At 32.4% G+C, this 19,822-nt stretch overlaps 1 protein-coding gene across 14 annotated transcripts in view; it reads right to left on the bottom strand.

Moving 5' to 3' along the window:
* The window catches only part of PPHLN1 (periphilin 1), a 113,669-nt gene that overhangs the window by 26,791 nt on the left and 67,056 nt on the right, over positions 1 to 19,822 (bottom strand). For all 14 annotated transcript variants that reach the window (XM_019748388.3, XM_074325821.2, XM_019748391.3 and 11 more), the window contains 2 exons: positions 19,191 to 19,310; positions 14,359 to 14,499 (listed from right to left, as the gene is read on the bottom strand). In XM_019748388.3, coding sequence (XP_019603947.1) covers positions 14,359 to 14,499; positions 19,191 to 19,310 — 261 coding nt within the window. The remainder of the gene's footprint in view (positions 1 to 14,358; positions 14,500 to 19,190; positions 19,311 to 19,822) is intronic.

Below are 19,822 nucleotides of genomic sequence, written 5' to 3'. Positions count from 1 at the left end.
TTCCTCTCCCAACACACTTCCATAAAATGCACTCTGTCATCACACCCTTCCTCCCACTACCTTAGTTTCTCATCTACTACTTGGGGAGTGTGCCCTTTAACTTGCGGCGTTTGCATGCATGAACAAACCCTGAGTGGTTAATGCCAGCACCGAATTGCCATACCCCAGTTGGGGCCAAAACAGAATACTTCCTTCCTGATTTTGTATCTTTTATAATAAAACTGTAATCGTAAGTACAGCACCGTCCTGAGTTCTGTCAGTTGGTCAAGCATATTATCAGACCTGATGGGGGTCATAGGTACCCTCACATTTGTAGCCAGTTGGTCAGAAGTACAGGCGGCCTGAGGAACCCCCAAAGTGTAGCAGATGTCTGAAGTAAAGGCAGTCTTGTAGGACCATGCCCGTTAACTTACGGGGTCTGCACTAACTTTGGGTGGTTAGTGACAGAATTGAATTGCAGTACACCACTTGTGGTTAAAATAGAGTACTTCCTTCCAAAGCCTTTCTACCAAATCAAGACAAAGTTCCTGAGCCTATTACCCAAGACTATTCAAGATCCTTCTAAAATATCACAATAAATAAAATTTTGTCAACATCTACTCTATGAAATCATAGCAATAAGTGCTGCGACCGGGGGGTAGAATGGGGATGAATGAAGGGTACGGGAGATTTACATACTTATGCAAGATAAGATTTTATATGAACTACACTACTGGTAATTGTTGATTACTCCCTATAGTTCCCTATTTTCCATCTTATGGTCATGTCATTCACCCCATCTAGAATCTTTTACCTTCTATCTTTACCTAGGAGACTTCTACATGAATTTTAAGGGTCTAAGAAATGTCACTTCCAAAATGAAGCTTTTTTGGTTCTCCTAACTGAAACTAAGTTTTAAAATCTCAGTTTCAAAGCAAACAAACATAATCAGAAGCAAAAAGTAAGAGTAGTCACATTTCCAACATTTCTAGTATAAACATGAACAGGCACTTGAGCTTTTAAATATGTAAAATGAAGATAGGGCAAAACAGCACACTATATTTCCCAGAAAACTCTCCTGCCTCAAAAAAGTTAGAAACACATTCTTTTAAAAGCATAACTAAGCTCTTAAAGTAAGAGGAACTGTTAGCAGTCAAATGAAGAAGAAACCAGAATAATAAGCTATCATGGGCCACAGCCGCCCCAAAGAACGTGAACTCAGAGCCTGGTGGGGAACGAGAGGCATGACCTCTGGCCCATTCAAGATACAGTTGGATCTGAGGCCTCTGCATAAAGCTAGGATTTTTGTGAAAGGATGAACTAGAAAAAAAGAAAACAAACAAAAATCACCTGTCAGTACTAAAAGACAATGACAGGGAAACTTCTTGGCCTTGATCTGGGGTCTAGGGGAGGAATGCTGTTTCCTCTGAGAATTCATGAGCACAGGACTACCTTCTTACACACATTAAGTTCTAAATATAAGCTCACAACTCCAAAATACAAATATTATAAAGGAACATGCTACTTTGAGCAAGAGTCAGCATAAAACAGCTGCCAGAATAAAACTCTAAGACTTTAGATATTAAAATTATCAGTTATAGACAATAAAACATTTAAAGAAATGAGAATAGGAGTGGCAGTTAGCTCAGCTGGTTAGAGTGTGGTGCTGATAATACCAAGGTTGCTGGTTTGATCCCCGCATTGGCCACTGTGAGCTGAGCCCTCCTTAAAACAAACAAACAAACAAACAAACAAATAAAAAGATTTTGGGGGGAAAAAGAAATGAGAATAAAAACATGAGCAATAATCTAATTCTAGGCAGATACACAAAGAAAACCAAATTGAACTTCTAGAAATGGAAAATACAACTGAAATTAAGAACTCAATGGATGGGTTAAACAGCAAATTAGATACAAATGAAAAAAGACTTAAGAGTCCTGAACAAAATACCCATAATTTCAGATTTTTTAAAAAAAGAGAAAAGATGAAAGAAAAAAGCTTAAGAGAAATGAAAGATGGGATGAAAAAAAAATCTACCTATGTCCAATTGAAGTACATAAAATTAGAAAGAATAAGGATACACAAAAGTCAAAGAGATAACACTTTATAATTTTCTAGATCTAATGAAAAATGTAAATTCTCAGAAAGCATAAATTATCTTAAACAGAATAAATTTTAAAACAATCAATATCTAGGCACATTATAGTGAAATTGCACATCAAAAGTAAATCAATTTTAAATTAAAAATAATCTCTTGCTCCTTCACAGGCTGTCACTGAGATTCAATTTTTTACATCAATAATTTTTACACCAATCTTCTCACTATATAGTCACATGTAGTAAATTTATGAGAAATTCTCTTAAACTTGTGGACTTTGAAAATCATTAAAATCTGGCTGTAATTTTGCAACCAAATGAATGAAGATGGTTTTGCTTCTTCCTTTACTACCTAATTCCTTGAAGGAAAGATTCTTGAAGATTTATTCTAGGGCTTATCTTCAAGCTAAAATGGCAGGGCTAAACTACATGGGACTAAGGGTGCTTCAGGCACTCCTTCCAGTTCCATTCATTCAACTGCTAAACATTTGCTGTGAGCCTACTGTAGGCAAGAAACCCAGATGATTCAAAGATGATTAACTGGGTAATTTTCTTTTCAACCTATTAAAAAGGTAAGTAGTACTATAGGTGAACACAAGCTAGCTATGCGTAGGAGGAAGAGATGTTATTAACTTTTAGCTGCGCAACTTTCATGGGCAAACAACAGCTGGCTGTGCAACTGATGAATTCAGTGACTGAAAATAAGTTTTTAGAGTAAATAAAACAAAATTTAGAAAGTTAAACATGCTGCAAACAAACTCGCTTAAAACCAGGTTTCAACTAAAAAGCCAATTAATTTAATATCTTTTACTTTTTCGCTTTATATAGGGTCCTAATCTCTTTCATAATCACAATCAAGAATGTACTATGTTAGAAAACATGGAACGGAAAAAAATTGTTATGTAAGAACAAATCCTTTACTGAGAGAATACATTTCTTCAAGCTTGGTCCCAATGGTACCAAGAATTTTTACTAAAATAGCTTATGATTAAATATTTAAGTAGAGTAAGTGGATACTACTTAAAATCTCTAGATTTAAAAAATCTTTATTAAGACCCCATCTGATCTGTAAATTTTAGACAACAGATATAAAGGGTAGAAAAACACATATGGTGTAACAGTGGTGGAAATACATGTACGTACAAATGTTTTTTCTTCTTAGGTCTTCTCAAACAGTGCCAATGAAGGTTACTAATAATAGAATAAAATTTCAGGGCAGAACAATGCAAACCATAATTAGCAATCAATGCAGTATAAAACTGTCAAAGGTCCTGGGAAAAATTATAACTGAGAACCCTCAAAAGAAGTGTGTGTATGTATATGTACATATGTGTGTGTACACACACATACATATACCACGTTTCCCCAAAAATAAGACCTAGTCACACAATCAGCTCTAATTCGTCTTTTGGAGCAAAAGTTAATATAAGACCCGGTCTTATTTTACTATAATATAAGACCTGGTCTGTAATTAATATAATATAATATAATATAATATAATATAATATAATATAATATAATATAATATAATATAATATAACATAATATAATATAATATAGTATGATATAATATAATATAATACTAGGTCTTATATTAATTTTTGCTCCAAAAGACGCATTAGAGCTGATTGTCCGGCTAGGTCTTATTTTCGCAAAAACAGGGTACACAAACACACATACACACACTATATAAGCCAATGAAGCTAATGAAAAGATATAAAAAGTCTTCAAAGTTAGAAAGATCCTAAAGGTAGAAATAAACACCACAATTCAATACAGTCTATATACAGCAAAAGATAATGGAGTACATATGTTTAGGAAAATGTTCTGGAAAAAAAATTGACAAAAGAAGTGATTTGATGGGGAAAAGATAACTACTGTATTTGCTGAAATGAAATTTAAAAAACTTTGTAATTTGAATTTATACACCATAAAGGATTACCTCAAATTTACCCTGAAATAAAACATTTCCTATCAATCTAACATGGGGATTGTATAGATAAAATAAATAAAAGGCAAAAGCCCTACATAAAACATAACATTGCTATTACATATTTTAAACACTGTATCCCAAGCAAATTAATCTTCAAAAGATATATGTACAAAAATCAAGTCCTACTAGCCTCAGTACAATGATAGCCATCATAGATAAGTGGAAATGACAGTATAGCCTCATATTATCACCATCCTACACATTTCAGTTATTTAATATGTACTTTGCCTTTTACCTTTTACTTCTAGTAAGAGGGAATCACTACATGTAAGTGACAGGAAGCGTCATTTTTTTCCCTTCTTGGTTTTAATGACATCAATTATAATTTCAATCTATTCGCAAAGATTATAATTTAAAATATAAGGATCACCAAAGGAATAGATTATTTTTCAGTGTGACTTGTAAGTTACTTGGTCGGAGTTTGGGCCTTATTTTTCTAAGTTGGTATTCCAGGCTAACCCACAAAACCCTGTAAGCACACAAAACTAAAATACTTTTCATCTACCATGAAAAATAGTACAGAACAATAATAGCAGACATTTTGATTGCTGACAATGTCCTGGGCAACTTAAATACACATTCCCACTTAATGCTAACATTACTATGAAATGGATAATATCACCATTAGTGCATTAGTGAGCAAAGCAAGGCTCAGAAAAGTGACTTTTCCAAAGCAAATAGTAAGTGGCTGAACTGGAATTCAAGCCAAATCCTCTAACTCCAAAATTACGGCACTACTTATTCCAACTACTAAAATAATGCAGCAGCAGCATTCTGACAATTCTCTCTAAGTCCTTCTAATGCTATATAAAATTCCATAGTGTGGATGCACTAGAATCTACTTAATCACTGTTCTTCAGGTAGAAACGAATGATCCTGATGGAAGTTAGAGATGCAAGAAGCAATGAAAATAACAAAAAGGGTAAATATTTAAATAAACCTAAATTAATATTAACTGCATAAAATACTGTCAGTGTCCTGTGGGGTTTAAAATATATATGGAAGTAAAGCATAAATAGTAATAGACCAAATCAAGAGGAAGTTCAATAGAGTTAAAATGCTCTAAGGTGCCTGCATTAATCATCAAGAAGTAAAACTACTAGTTTATATTAGACTTTAATAAGTCAAAGACGCACGGTGTAAAAGAACGTATAACTACCAAGAAAATGTTGCTGTATGAAAATGAATAATAATTTTTAAAATTCCAAAGAAGGAAAAAAGGAGTGAAAAAGGATTATAAAACAGGAAGAACAACTAAACATAAATATATCAGTAATTGTATTAAGTATCCTCAACATCATCAGTAATCAGGGAAACGCAAACTAAAACCGTAGGAGCTATATTACATATAACAATATTAATGAACCTCATAAACACAATGTCGAACAAAAAAGCTAGATACAAAATAATATATACTGTATGATTTCATTTGTATAAAGTTCAAAATAGACAAAACTATATAATGCTAGAATTCGATTAAGTGGTTACTTTTGGGAAAAGGGGAATAGGGACTCCTGGGGTGCTGGTAATATTCTATTTCTTGTCCTGAATGGTAGTTTTCACAAGTATTTTCTTTGTGAGAAATCACTCAAAGGTTAACAACTGTGTTTTCAATTTCTTTCTGTATATTTGTTATACATCATTAAAGTTAAAACTTTTTTTTTTTTTTAAGGCAGAATATAACAGCAAACACAGAGGAGTTCAGCATAGCTGAACTTCAGCTAATCAGAAAATTAAATGATGCTGAACTGTTTATTTCCCCCAAGTCCAGGTAACTGAGAGATTAGAAATCTTAACATTCAGCTTTGAGGCAGACAAAAAAAAGCTACAAATAATCTCCCAGCTAATTCAAGTAAACAAGTATTCTAAACAGAAATTATATATATATATGCATACTGCATTGTCCAATTTTCTGTAATAGTTTTTTTCTTAAAAAACAACAAAATAAAAAGAGAGGAAGAATATGGGGAGAAAAACAGCACAACGGATAACAATATAACTGGTTTCCAATGAACCAGACACTAAACAATCATCAACTCACTTCCAATGTTTAATTTCATGTTACCTAAGTAGAAACATAAGATTTTTCTTACTGTAAATTTTAAAACATCTTCTATAAATGAGCTGAGAATATCAATTAACTCACACTCAGCACATGAGTGTATAAGAACAGACAAGCTTGTTATCACTAACCTTGCACAATACCTAACTTAAACAACAGTTAAGATAACAGATGTCATAGGCGGGATCACTTCTTAAAAATGAAGGATGACAAATGAAGAAGAAAATATAAGAACAATTTATATTTTAGGAATAGGAAGAAAGAGCAGGGAATTCTAAGGAAAAGGAAACATTAATCTTTTCATGGTACTTCTTATGTCTAGAAAAATAGATAAGGACCAGTGAGATAAAAAGCAAGCCAAATGGAAAATGTGAAGGCAAAATTACAAAGCCCCCCAAAATAAACAAAACACTTCATCATAAAATTATTTTTATATTTTATTTTGAACAAATAAGGGTGAAAAAGAAAAACAAAAACAGAAACAAAAGGACAGAGGTAAACAGCCCCAACACTGACAATGATGAGAAAATGGCCTCTCAGAGTTAAAGCTATGTAAAAAACTTGCTATAAAATATTCCTAAGAAGTCATTTGAAAGTAGTCACTATTCCAAAACTGCGAAGAAACAGGCAGAGTAATACTTCACACTATCATAACCACTTCGATAGTGATTTTCAATACACAAAGGGCTTCCACATATAATAGTTTGTTAATTTTAAGGGAGAATGTATAATTAATCCCATTTAACCAATGAGGAAAAGGGCTCTGGGAGATTAAAACACTAAGTCAGCATCTAGTGTTGACTATGCCACCTACAAATGTCCTTAATGTAAAGTTCTCAAAGACTAAATAAAATTGTCATCTTACTAAAGAGGAACTGAATAGCAAAGGACAGTAGTTTGGAACCATTAGAGAAAATCTGTACCGAACACTGGCAGACAGTGGACGAGGTGAGACAACGAAGCCCACGCTGGAGTGTATACCACAGGAAATGCCTGTGTTGGAACTGCCTTATAACTGGATTCTTTAAGGGATGACATCTCCAGGGATAAGGTCCAAGATGGCCTCATCTCTTCTGGTACTTGTAACATTTTAAGTATGGTTCTTATTAGGCTTGGTATCTGTATTGTCAAATTTTATATTTTATGTAAAAATAGTATTTCAACAGAGTCATCAACCTCCATATTTATAGCTTTTATACATCAGGTATATTTTATACATCAGGTATAAAATAACTAACTTACCTTTAAATTTAAAGGCTGAGATACTTGGATTTGACATTTCAAATATGATACAAATTACTTTATGAACTAGTTTTCAGATTAAAGTCCTTTAAAATGAACACTTTATAACTGTATTTCAGCAACAAGTTTCCATAGTAAGAGCATGACCAAAATCTGACTGATAAATTATAACATTTAAAAACTTTGAAATTTGGCCAAAATAAATTATGTATTTTCAAAGTGTTTTGGGAATAAGAGATTTTTCAGAGGTAAATCTTATGTGAGTATATTTTACTAAAACTATATATGTAAAGTCTGAGTAAGTGGTTGGTAATAATGGATTGTTAAATACAGTAGGGTAGACTTGATGTCTAGACAAGATAGTGGTGAGAGCTGCACTTTTAAGAAGTTCGTTACTTGCTCTGATAAAAAGGAAAAACAACGAATGTTTCTATTATGTAAGGCTAGCATGAAATGCTTAGATCACGCATATACAACAATAGAGTTACCACTACTTTGAAACCAATTTCATTTTAATCCAACATGTGTTAAAAGCCAATTCTTTTCCATGTCCCCAACTCTAGTTAACATTTCAGGAAGATGGCACATTTGATTAATCTTCTAGCCTTTTTATTTTAAAAAGCAGAACAAGAATATCTTATTGAGTGAGAAACAGCAAAAGCTAAGCGAGAGTGCTGGGAACCACCGGGCTACTTAGGTCGTGACTGAAACTAGACACTGTAAGAAGAGAAGAGGGCCACAGGTAGAACATTGAATAAATGTATTTACTGAAGAAAACATTTTCTGCACAACTCATTAGCTCAACAAACATTAATTAACTACTAACTGATCATAGCAATGGTACATCTGAGTTTTTAAAAAAACATATTAACATAAAAACTCTGTGTCTTTATGAAAAGGTTAAAAAAATCAAAACACTTAAAAATCTATAGATAAATCTGAAATTAGCTACACATAACAGTGTGTACAGAAGAAGCAATACTTAGCTGTTAATTTTTAGTATGATTTAAATTAGGAAGGGACCTAAGATTATTCAGTCCAACTTTTTTATTTTCAAGAAAAAGTGAAGTAAAGCTAGTGAGCAGTCCATATGGTCACAAAAACGGTGAACGTGTAGAATTCAAGTTAAAATAAAAATTATATGTTAAATAGATTTATCTAGACGTACAGTAAAACCTTATCAACCTATATGAGTACGACTAACGGTCTAGAACAGGCAACAAAATGTTTCACGAATTAACTTGATATTTCTTAGCTAAGTGAAGTAAGGAAAGGGGTTCCTAGATGGCTAAGATATAAAATTTCTTCAATGTAACAAAACTGGCATAGCTATGAGTGACTATAAAAACTCGTCTTTACTAAAATAAATGTATATTCAGTTTAAGTCTTTTTAAGTTAAAAGAAAATAAAAATAATCCCTTGATCAACTGTCTCTTAATACTCTACGTCTACATCTTTTAGAACATCAGACTGGCACCCTTTCTTGATCTAAAATGATTCCCGTCTACATTTTAATTATAAATACCAGATAAATATATAATCAACCCTTCTTTCAACAGAAAGACTTACTTATAGGTAGAAATATCAGCATTTTTATAAAACAGCATTATGTTAGGACAGTATTCTGAAATAGCCAAAGAGGTTTTAAAAATGAATTTGACTTCATGGTACTTGTTTTTTAGTTATTATCCACCAAATAAGAAAAGACTTTTTCCCATACAGATGACAAGTTTCTGTGATTTGAGGAATACCGTGAGTAATGCATTTAAAGAATATTTTCAAGCATATCCCTGCAATTGTATTGGTTGAGAGTTTATAATAGTAACTGCATCTACTAAGGTAATTTTTAAGAATGGTTAACGATGAATAGTACAAGCAAGAAATTAAGATTCTCTACAATCATATACTCGAGTTATTCTCAAACATGGCATGCATTAGAACCATGAGAGGTTAACAGGCACTCCGGTGATCTCTTATGCGTTATTAAAACCTGCACAGCACTTCGTTAAGTCATAAACACAGGCATTTGACACCCATAGTATTAAACCACACCCCCAAACTGCTCATTTTAAGTGTAACACTTTGTTTATTTAAACAATACACATATAAAACTTTATTTTTAATGTGGAGAAATCAGAGGGACTGTATTTTAAAACATAGTTCACAAGGGATTATAAATATTAATTAACAGGGGGCTAGTTATATATACCGATATGGAATGGTCCCTAAGATATATTGAATAGGGAACATGGTATGTCACCATTCCTATTTAAAGAAAAAATATGGAGACACACAAACCAACTCTTATCTCTAGTCATTTGGATCAATCAAGCTCCAGATGTGTGGGTGTATATGTTTAGGTATACTGTGCATGTATACACAAATACATAAACACTGTATATAAGCTATGTGTATATACATACATATGCATATCACAAGTGAGTGTATCTACATGCTGGGGGGAAAAACTGGGCAGCTAAGAGTCATGGATAAGAAGCAAACTAACTTTTCACTGCATAATCTCTTGTGCCTTTTGAAGTTTATGCTTGTATATGCTAACACTTAAAATACAGCCTTCAAGAGATGGGCAGGAGGATATTTAACATAAACCAAATCAAAGCACATGCTTTTGAGACGTGACCATAACTTTAGTTCCTAACTAAATCCCTATTAAAGTATAATCAACTGTTCATATCTGATAGTCAAAACTCAACAACTGTCAAAATTCATCCAACTGAATATTTAAGATTTATGCATTTTATTGCATATCAGTTACACCTCCATTAAAAAACAGATCAACTAGAACTTTTCTAATTTACCTAAAAGTAATGTGGTAATAGATTTCAACCACTTAGCATAGCAGGAACAATGGAAGAACTTAAGAAAAAAGTCACCTCCTTCCAACTCCTTTTACAATATGGTCCATAGACTAGTAGAATCAGCATCTGGGAGAATGTTAGAAATTCCCATTTCAAGCCCCGTCCCAGAATCTGTATTTTAACAAGATCACCAATTGAGTTGTTTGCATATTGAAGTTTGAGAAACTCCAATAACCTACTTAGGGGAATATTTATGGTAGAAATCCAAGAAGCTCTGCAGATGTACAGCAAAGGTAGAGAGAAACACAATATAAGCACTGTGCCTTGAAAGTGGATATGGAAGGTTCTTTCAAGATGACTTTGCATAGCAAAATATCCTAATAAATTCCCATGGCTCACCAACTATCCTTAGTAGTTGTTTCATTAGGTAACTACATCTCTGCTGCTTGTCTTCTTTTTAGGAGGATTTTCGCCACCCTGACACTTAGTCATATGATCCACTAGGCAGAACACGCATATGCATATTACATATCCACCCCAAATCTACTGATTATCGGATTCCATCTGAAGTCAGAGGAAGATAGACTATCTAATCCAGATCTTGCTAGTGGGAAATTACAAAGAGACTTTTAATATCATTAGATGCCAGGACCCAAAGAAAACAGAGGATCTCACTGACAGGCTTTATCTAAGCACAATTTTATCAGAGTATGAGGGACCTTACAAATCTTAAAAATGATAAAGTTCCAAAGAGTTAAAGTAAATATTGCTTTATCCCTGAAAGTGCAATAGATGGAAGAGGGTATGTAATAATGGAGAATTCCAATTTGTGTGGTTCATTCAAAGTAACAATTTATTAAAAGAGAAGATTCCTTACCGGTAAAATAGTAAGTAGTAGTGGGATACACTTTCAAATCTAATAGTTCAGAAATAGTATGTTAGGATTTACAGGATACCATAGTCAAGGGGTTAATGCCAAACACCTGAACCAGAATATGAATCACCCATAATTTTGTGGGTTAAGTCTCTCTAGGAATTACTATAATGACAGGAGAAATTCTGAAATTTGACTTTCTAAGCTCAGAGGCAAGGAAGCCTCTGAAAATATTCCAACAATTCAATGTAAAAGGTGGCCCAAATTGGGTAAGAGGGGGTAGGTAATCTGGGGAAATGAGTGGGGGGGGGGGGGAAAGAGACAGCAGAGAATCCAAGGCATAAGGAGACTAAGTGTGCTGTGGCAAAAGAATGGATCATATCCACTAAAGGATATTTGAGTCAAAGTGAGATGGTTCAGATGATTGCTAGCAACCCAATATTCAGAGATGCGACTTGATGTCTTCTGGCTCAACGATTTCAGACCAGTGGTTCTCAGCCACATCTGACCATAACCTTGGGGTTTTTTTCAAAAAGCACTTGCACCCCCAAACCTACCAAATTTTTATATGCCCAGGGATGAGATGTTGATAATGTGGCAAAGCACATGAATTTGATCCCTCATTGACTTGATTCTGATACAATCTACCTCCATATGCATGCCCTTATACACCAGGTAGCCACATTCGTAGGTGTTTTGAATTATTAATAAACCAGATGTTGGCCTAGAGATTAAGTTTATTTTATACTGTAATACTGCCTCAAGTTAATGACTTTCTTGGGATTCAAGGGCTGAAGGACCTGATTTATAAACACTCAAAATATTGTATGTGCTAATTTATCTTTACAAGATACCTGAATGTATTGCAATTGACATAACAGAAAGAAAAAGCATATTGAGTATTACACCAATATTCATATTTTTATATATTCTAAGCTTGATCTGTTGGACTCATCTATACAGGTATTTTGGGGGGCGGGGGGGTGTTATTCTTTTTTTTAAAGTATTTCAAGCACTTGAAAAAGATGTAAAGAATAATTATTAGACAGCTGTGTAACTACCATCTAGCTTTCTCAAGCCTTAAAATATTCCTATCCATCAGGTATTTAACCCCTAAAAATAAAATGTGCAAAAGTTGGAAATGGAAAAACGGAGGAAAATATCCTCTTAAAACTACTTGCTTTCATTTTCAAAATCACTGTTTCAAAAAACTTTTAGACACAAATTTATGAAAGAATTATATAATTATTTGCTAGCTTTCTGACATTTTGGGGGCTTTTGGTTTGATTTTTTTACCAGTATATAAAAACCAATGTATCCTAGCAAAAACACAGTAATTATATTCCAATATTTAACATCGTTTAATTTTCTAATATTTCTAATAGCTGTTTTACTTCTATGGAACATTAGAATACAGTAACGTGCTTTTAGATTTATTTTTCTTTCCTTAAGTCATCTGTCCTTGCTGTAATAAAATCAATATATTTTAGCATCGAACTTTTTTAGGTGTTTGAACAATGGGCAGATAAAAAATAGAGTCATATTTATAAGTCAGATATATGTGGGTATCTATAAAGTACTATAAAAACTGGTTATATATTACATAATTTCATGTGTGTACTGCCAAGCTAGCTTCTACATCTGACTAGTAACCCACCTTTTCAAGATCAAATAGATCAATAATGAATAATAACAAGAGCAGATGGTACAGATAATAAACCACAACCCAAAATAATACTGCCTCCACAGTTGTTTCAGTCAAGTTTTTCTATTAATTATATTCTTAAGAGAACTTCTTTAAAGAACTGCAATTCAGGTGAAAAAGAAAAATAACATTAAACCATTCATTCAACAAAGACTTATCAAGCACTTACTACTAAATGCCTAGGCACTCTGCTAGGTGGTTAGGTTAAGATGCAATGTCTTATTTCAAGTGATTCAGAGACTGTTTCAAAGGTCCCGTCTAGTTTTATCACTCCATCCATCTCCCATACAACAAATATTTCTTGTAAAGCTATTTATCGCTATTCTAGGTAATAGAGATAAAGCAGTAAACAAAACAAAGTCCTCGCTCTCATGAAGCTTCCATTACGGTGAAGGGAGACAAGCAAACAAATAAAAACATATGCCAAGTGGCAAAAAAGTTATTTATGCTCTCCTTTAACTGATACCTTGAAAGGCACCAATCCACATTCACATCACCAAATTAAAATTTTCCTCCAAGGGTCAGATACTGCTGATTAGCTCCATTTTGAAAATCCACTGGCTTACATGACAAATTTCCTATCCAGGTTCTTAGCATTAGCCACTGGGGTGTTATCAATTTAAGCTGCACAATCACACCTAGGATTTAATTAAGATCTCGTATCCAACCAAAGGGAATAGACTTTAATTGATAAGGAATGCACAGCACCTTGAGAAAAGATTTAATTTGTTTCTTAACTTCCAATAGTTTTTAGAAGCTTATATAACAATATAATGACATTTACTCTAGGCATTTGAGAAAAACAACATCAAAAACAAATCCTTGTACATGTTACATTTTATAAAGCCCTTTCAAAGTTCTTATCATATAGTGATAATACCCTATGAGACAGGTAATATTTCCATACTGAAACACTTTAAATTTTTCTATGCATCATAAGCATAGTGAGAAGCATTAAAGAAAAAAAGATTGCTACTTCTGAAATCTTATGTAAGACAAAGCCTCTATCTAGGCTTATTCCATTCCAAAGTTCTATTTCACACTGTATTAAGATACAACTAGAAGGTTTTGTCCTATAACTCATTCCTTATTAAAAACAAGATCCTAACTTTTCAGTATGACATTATTAAAACTGACTTAAATATACTTACCCTTTATGTTTTTTTAATATCTGAAAAAAATGCTTAAAAGCATAATGAGAAACATAAGAAACTTCTGTAATCCCAATATTCAAAAAAGATGCTAACATTCTGGTATCTTTAGTAATTCTTTCAGCCCACTCCTCGTAATCTAACAGTTTTTAAATTGCTTCATACTAACCAGACTATTAATATTCTCTAAAAAAGCTTGCTTTTTTTAAAAAAAAAAAATAAAGTAAACACGGGTAGGGGAACCAAACTGAAAAAAATTACTGTGAAATCAAATCAAACAATTTGTATGACTTTTAAAATTATAATTTCAGAGTCACAAGTGGAAAAAAAAGACAAGATGAAATGTATTTATTCAGTAAATATTTACTATAAGTACCATGTGCAAAGTGATAGGCACAAAGGATTATGTATCCCTTGAAGAAGGCTGGGTTCTCACCTGTTCAATCTCTTTGGTTTTCGATGCTATTGCTTTGGAGCGACTGTTCAGCTGACTATCTTCAAATAATTCTATGCCATCTGTTGCATTTGACTCAGGTTCTTCTGGCTGGTCAATGAACAATGGTGCTGTGGGTCCTGCCTTTAAAAAGATTAGAAATCTTTAATTGCTTTCTTAAAGGACATATTGTATTTCAGGTAATTTGTATAGGCACTAAATGGCAGATTATATCAAGAGAAACTGCTAAATTTAACCTGTTTTAAGAAAACACTTTCAATTTCATTATTCATAATGAGCTTACATGAGGAGAATTAAAGAGGAAATGATTGCTAACTTTTTAAATTTTAGGTAAGACAAAGCCTCTAGGCTTATTTCATTCCAAAATTATATTTCACATTATATTAAGACATAGCTATAAGGTTTTGTCCTATGACTGCTCCTTAATCAATCTATGTAAGAAATTGAAGAGAAAAAGTCCAATTGGAAGTGAGGGGTGTGTGTACACATAAACAATTATATTAAAAAGTAACATGGGCTCTACTTTCAAAAGTTAAATATTGAAATAACTGAAAACAATCGCCAAAAGCAATAACAATCACTTCTATTTTAGAACAATTCATTAATGAATAAATTATCCTACAAGAAGCCTACAGTTGATTATCGTACTTTCTAAAAACACTTGAAGAAAAGAGAAACAAATGAGGGAAGACTATTATTTAACTACTCTCATTAGTTTATTCAAAATTTTACTGTATGACAAATGCCACGCATGGCTCTAGGAACAAAGGATACCTCAATGAACAGAACAGACAAAAGTTCTTGCCTTCACGTAGTTTGCAGTAAGCAATAATTTAGAGTTAACTGTAAAGTTTGAGCTCATGTATTTACTGTTGCATATTTTAGGTGGGTGGGAGGTAAGGGAGGAAATAAGGAATGTGTATTTATTACAAGTTTATAAAAAATTTAGGGTTTTTGTGATTGAAGTTGTAGCAAACAGCAGTAGGTTTAGAGAAGTCACAGATATATACACTGATTAGTGGTACTTTTCACCAGTAAAAGCAGTGTCATTCCAACACCTAGTGTGATGTATACTGCCACACTTCATTAGAGAATAATTTGGCAACATTTATCAAAATTTAGCACCTGTCCCTTTCACCCAGAAAAGTCACGCAGAGAAAGGCAAGTACTGTATGATCTCACTTTTACATGGAATCTTTAAAAAGAAAAAGAAAAAAAAAAGAAACAACTTATAGAGAAAGAAATCAGGTTTGTGGTTACCAGAGACAAGGAGTGGGAGTGGGAGGGGATTGGATGAAGGTGGTCAAAAAGCACAAAGTTCCAGTTGTAAGATAAATAAGTACTGGGAATGTGTGAATGTACACACTGATGTTTGGTATATTTGAAAGTTGCTAAAGAGTAAATTGTGAGATTTTTCATCACAAGGAAAATAACATTTTTCTCTTTTTTGGTAGCTACATGAGATGATGGATGTTAACTATTAACGAAACGTATTGTGGTAATCGTTTCATAATATATGTAAATCACGTCATTATGCTGTATATCTTATATATGTCAATTATATCTCAATAAAATAGAGAAAAAGCATATTAGTAATTAAATTAATTAGATATATTATCCAAGGTACTGTACGGAAAACAAGAGAAATGCTAGTTATATTCAATATAGTTCAATATATTCAATATAACTAGAGAAGTAAAAAATTTTTTAATAAAGGCAACATAAGGTCATCAGTGAAATACAAATGATAAAACATTTTACAATAGGAAGGCGAGGAAAGTGCACTCAAGAATGATCTTGAGTCTTATTATTTCAAACACTATTGCTTCAACTGAACGGATCTGAAAGAGGACCATGAAGATGAGCATTCCTCACTGGGGACAGAACAAGCAGAGATATTGAAGTCGAAAATGACACCTTATATGTGGAAAAAACATAATTCCCATTTTCACAATTAAATACAAATGTTTAAATTTTCTTCTACGGCAAAGCAATCTGTTCTATTGGGACATTCTAACAGCCTTTAAAGAATTTGCTTTTCATTCTGATAGCCAAAATCAAAACTCTCCTGGTCACTTGTTTTAGGATAGCAAATTATATCTTTATAAAACTTGACTGTAAGCTCCTTGGTAGCCAGGATGATATTCTAATGCAGTATTTGACACAAGTAGGTAAAGAATAAATATTCAGTAAATTTAAATAAACTAAAAGAAAACCAGTACAGTATTATTTTCTGAAAATAGGCACCTTAAAACACTAATCCTAAAATATATACTGTGAAAAAAATTTCATAAACGTTTGATAAATTATGCAAACTTTATTATTCATCTTCCTTTCACAGACCATGGATGAGCATATTAACATATTAAAATCTCTGAAAAGTTCTGAATTATCAAAATCAACCTACCTTTTTTCAATCTAGCATTTCCCAAACATACAGACTAATAAAATCTTTTTTTTTTCTTCCTCAGACCATTAGGACCCCTTTAGAATTACTATTCTATCAAATACTTTCGTAATTCTCTATTAGTGTCCAAAAGGTAAAAGTACAAAACTGAACAGAGGAACGAACTATAACATTCCTGAATATTTAAGTACATAACTGAACATATCTTCAATTTCACTGGACTTTACCTATAAACTACCTGGTCTCCCAACCAAATTGCTTAACACAATATTGATGGCAGCAAGAGAAGATTAAACCAGAAACCTAAATATTTAATCTCTCAACTCATAAAAATGAATCCACACCATATTTCTGAAGTACGTAGACCATTATTTAAATAGCTAATATAAAGTAAAATATTGTCACAACTAGATTTAGACACGTACATAAACTCTTTCCTAGCATCGAAGTCCTTTTTTTTCCTTCCAGCTTATTCTTTCAAATCAGATAGTTTATAGAACCAAGGTCGAAATTCTCAGAAAGTCTGTATCTCAAAGTGCATGCATGTATCACTGAAATTAGTAATTACTTAAAAACTACCCAAGAACAAATGTTAACTATCTGAGCAAAAAGATATGATGGAGTTAAGCTTCTAAATGAAAAACAGTATCATAAAAATTTCCCAACTGCTTTATTTCCAGTATGAAAAAGTATCAGTCTAACTTGAAAAACATTTTACACAATGCTACAAAATTGATCTGCACCTCAACATTAATTATGTACACCAAGTAACAAACATTCCAAAGTCATCTCAGTCCTACTTTCAGTCACCTTTGGTTCAACAGATCATATCTGACCTATGACCCCACTTACGGATTTTTAGGGTTATTTACTTCCCATTAATTCAAAATTTAGCAAATTCTGGGAATATTTTAGAGAAAAAAGAAATCAAAGGTTAAAAAAAGTCTTTCTAGACTCAATGTTACGGACTATTCAGAGTCAAGATCCAGTCAATCAATAATGAAAGAATATAAGTGGAATATTTAAAATCTGGGAAAGGTAGTTAGTGAGGTTTGTTTAAATTAAGAGATATAAAAAATGATTAAGGAAGTAGGGGAGGATAAGTACATTTTATTAAAACCTTACTAATTGAAGATAAAGTACTTAACAAACAAGAATGAGTTTCGGGAGGTTTCTGATTTTAAGTACACTGAAAAAAATTACCAGTTCTCCAAAACAGCAATTTTGAAGCATTTATATCCATTATAATATAAAAACCATTATTCTAAATTATTAAAGAAAATAAGCAAAATGACCCTATTAAATGTATTACTGTATTGGTCATACTTTTAAATAGTTCTGTAAAGTTACCAAAGAGAAACAGCTTAATGTTTTTGATACATTTATTTGAGAATATGCATAAATATTATTACAGATACACTAATAAAGGAAACTTTGACCTATTTAAGAATTGAGGTCAAAATGACAGATAGCACTTTTAAAAAACAGTCTCTAAGTACGGGTAGGGTCTGTACTGCTTTCTCCTTTCTGTGAGCAGTGTACACTGGTTATTTTGGAAAGGCTTTTTTCACAGTTTATGAATACGCATGTAGACATATAATTTATATATCGATTTCCAATGCTTGATTCTTTTTATCAAAGGACATTCCATGAAAGGCATTCAAAACCATGTTGAAAAGCCCTAAATCTCCTCCAAAGATACATAATTTGTCATGGCACAAAGATTTTAATATTCTCTGCCAATCATGTCAAAATAATTCCTCAAGTACCAAATCCTAAATCTAAAAGCTGAATTTTGCCCATGAAATGTCTATATTTCTCTATTAGAGATATTATAGGGTATAAATTGTTCAGTTCATTTTCAAATATTTTAATACAAACATTTCATAAACAGTATTCTGTATACCCAAAAATTCTCTCATCTTTTAGTACTCAAGACTCATCAAAGGTCCTAGGCAGCCCAAACAACGCATAATTTCATTTCTTACAATATTTGTGAGATAATTTAAATAGACTAGAACATGCAATATAAGCATAATCCAAGGTCTAATTAGATTTTTGTTCTGAATTCACTGGTTCATGACTAGTGGCTCAACATGAATTCTAGAGATACTTTTAACAGCGAGGCCCATAAAAAAATATATAAATAATGCATTTTCCTTTTATTCCACATTTACACTATTCTTACACTTCTAAACTACTGGAGACATTGATATTGTATAATTATTGAATTCAGAGTCATTCATATTTATACTATTGCTATGTGTGGTAAGTTTTAATAATCTATGAAGATATTTTCCCCAAATATACTTTAAAATACTAGAACAAACCAAGTATTTTCTGCCCACAATTTAAAACCCAGACAAAACTCCCAGATGTGAAACATAAAGGAGAAATTATGCCTTACCTCATACTCAGAAATTTCAGGTAAGTTACTTTCATCTGCCTTCTCTAGCTTTTCCGCAGCCCACTTGCTTGCAGCCTCAGCAAGCTCCTTTTCAGTTAGCCTACTGGGTTTGTCTAGCACCTAATAAAAACAAAAGAATGGTTCTGTTACAATTCTCAAGAGCTTTTAAACTTCAAATACATCAAGAAGTACACCCAGTTACACTTAAAATCATATACATCTTCAAATTTATATACAAAACAAGTACATTCTTTATTTGCTTTTTCAAAAATATTCAACATGGAATTTCTTTACTAAGTAACAATTCTTTTGGGACATATAAACTAGATCTCTTAATTTAATTTATATAAAACTTCAGAAATTCATCTAAGTCACAAAATACTGACAAGAAAGTCACTGACAATTTACTAATAATGTTTAGAACATAACAAAAACTGATTTCAACTTTCTATCTTCAATTATATTCAATGAAATAAATTATGCCCAAATCCCATCAGGGTAAATTCCTAATTAATGCAACAGAAAGGTCCAGATATGCTGTTTTTATAATTTGTAGTAATTTATATAAATCCTACTCTTTACACAAAGTTAATAGACTTAAATTTCATTTTTTGATACCACTCCTCCTCCTA

This window comes from Rhinolophus sinicus, chromosome 1 (assembly GCF_057876585.1).
Source record: "Rhinolophus sinicus isolate RSI-liver-muscle chromosome 1, RSI-T2T, whole genome shotgun sequence".
NCBI classification, from domain to species: Eukaryota; Metazoa; Chordata; class Mammalia; order Chiroptera; family Rhinolophidae; genus Rhinolophus; species Rhinolophus sinicus.
This window is presented reverse-complemented; position numbering and strand designations above follow the sequence as displayed.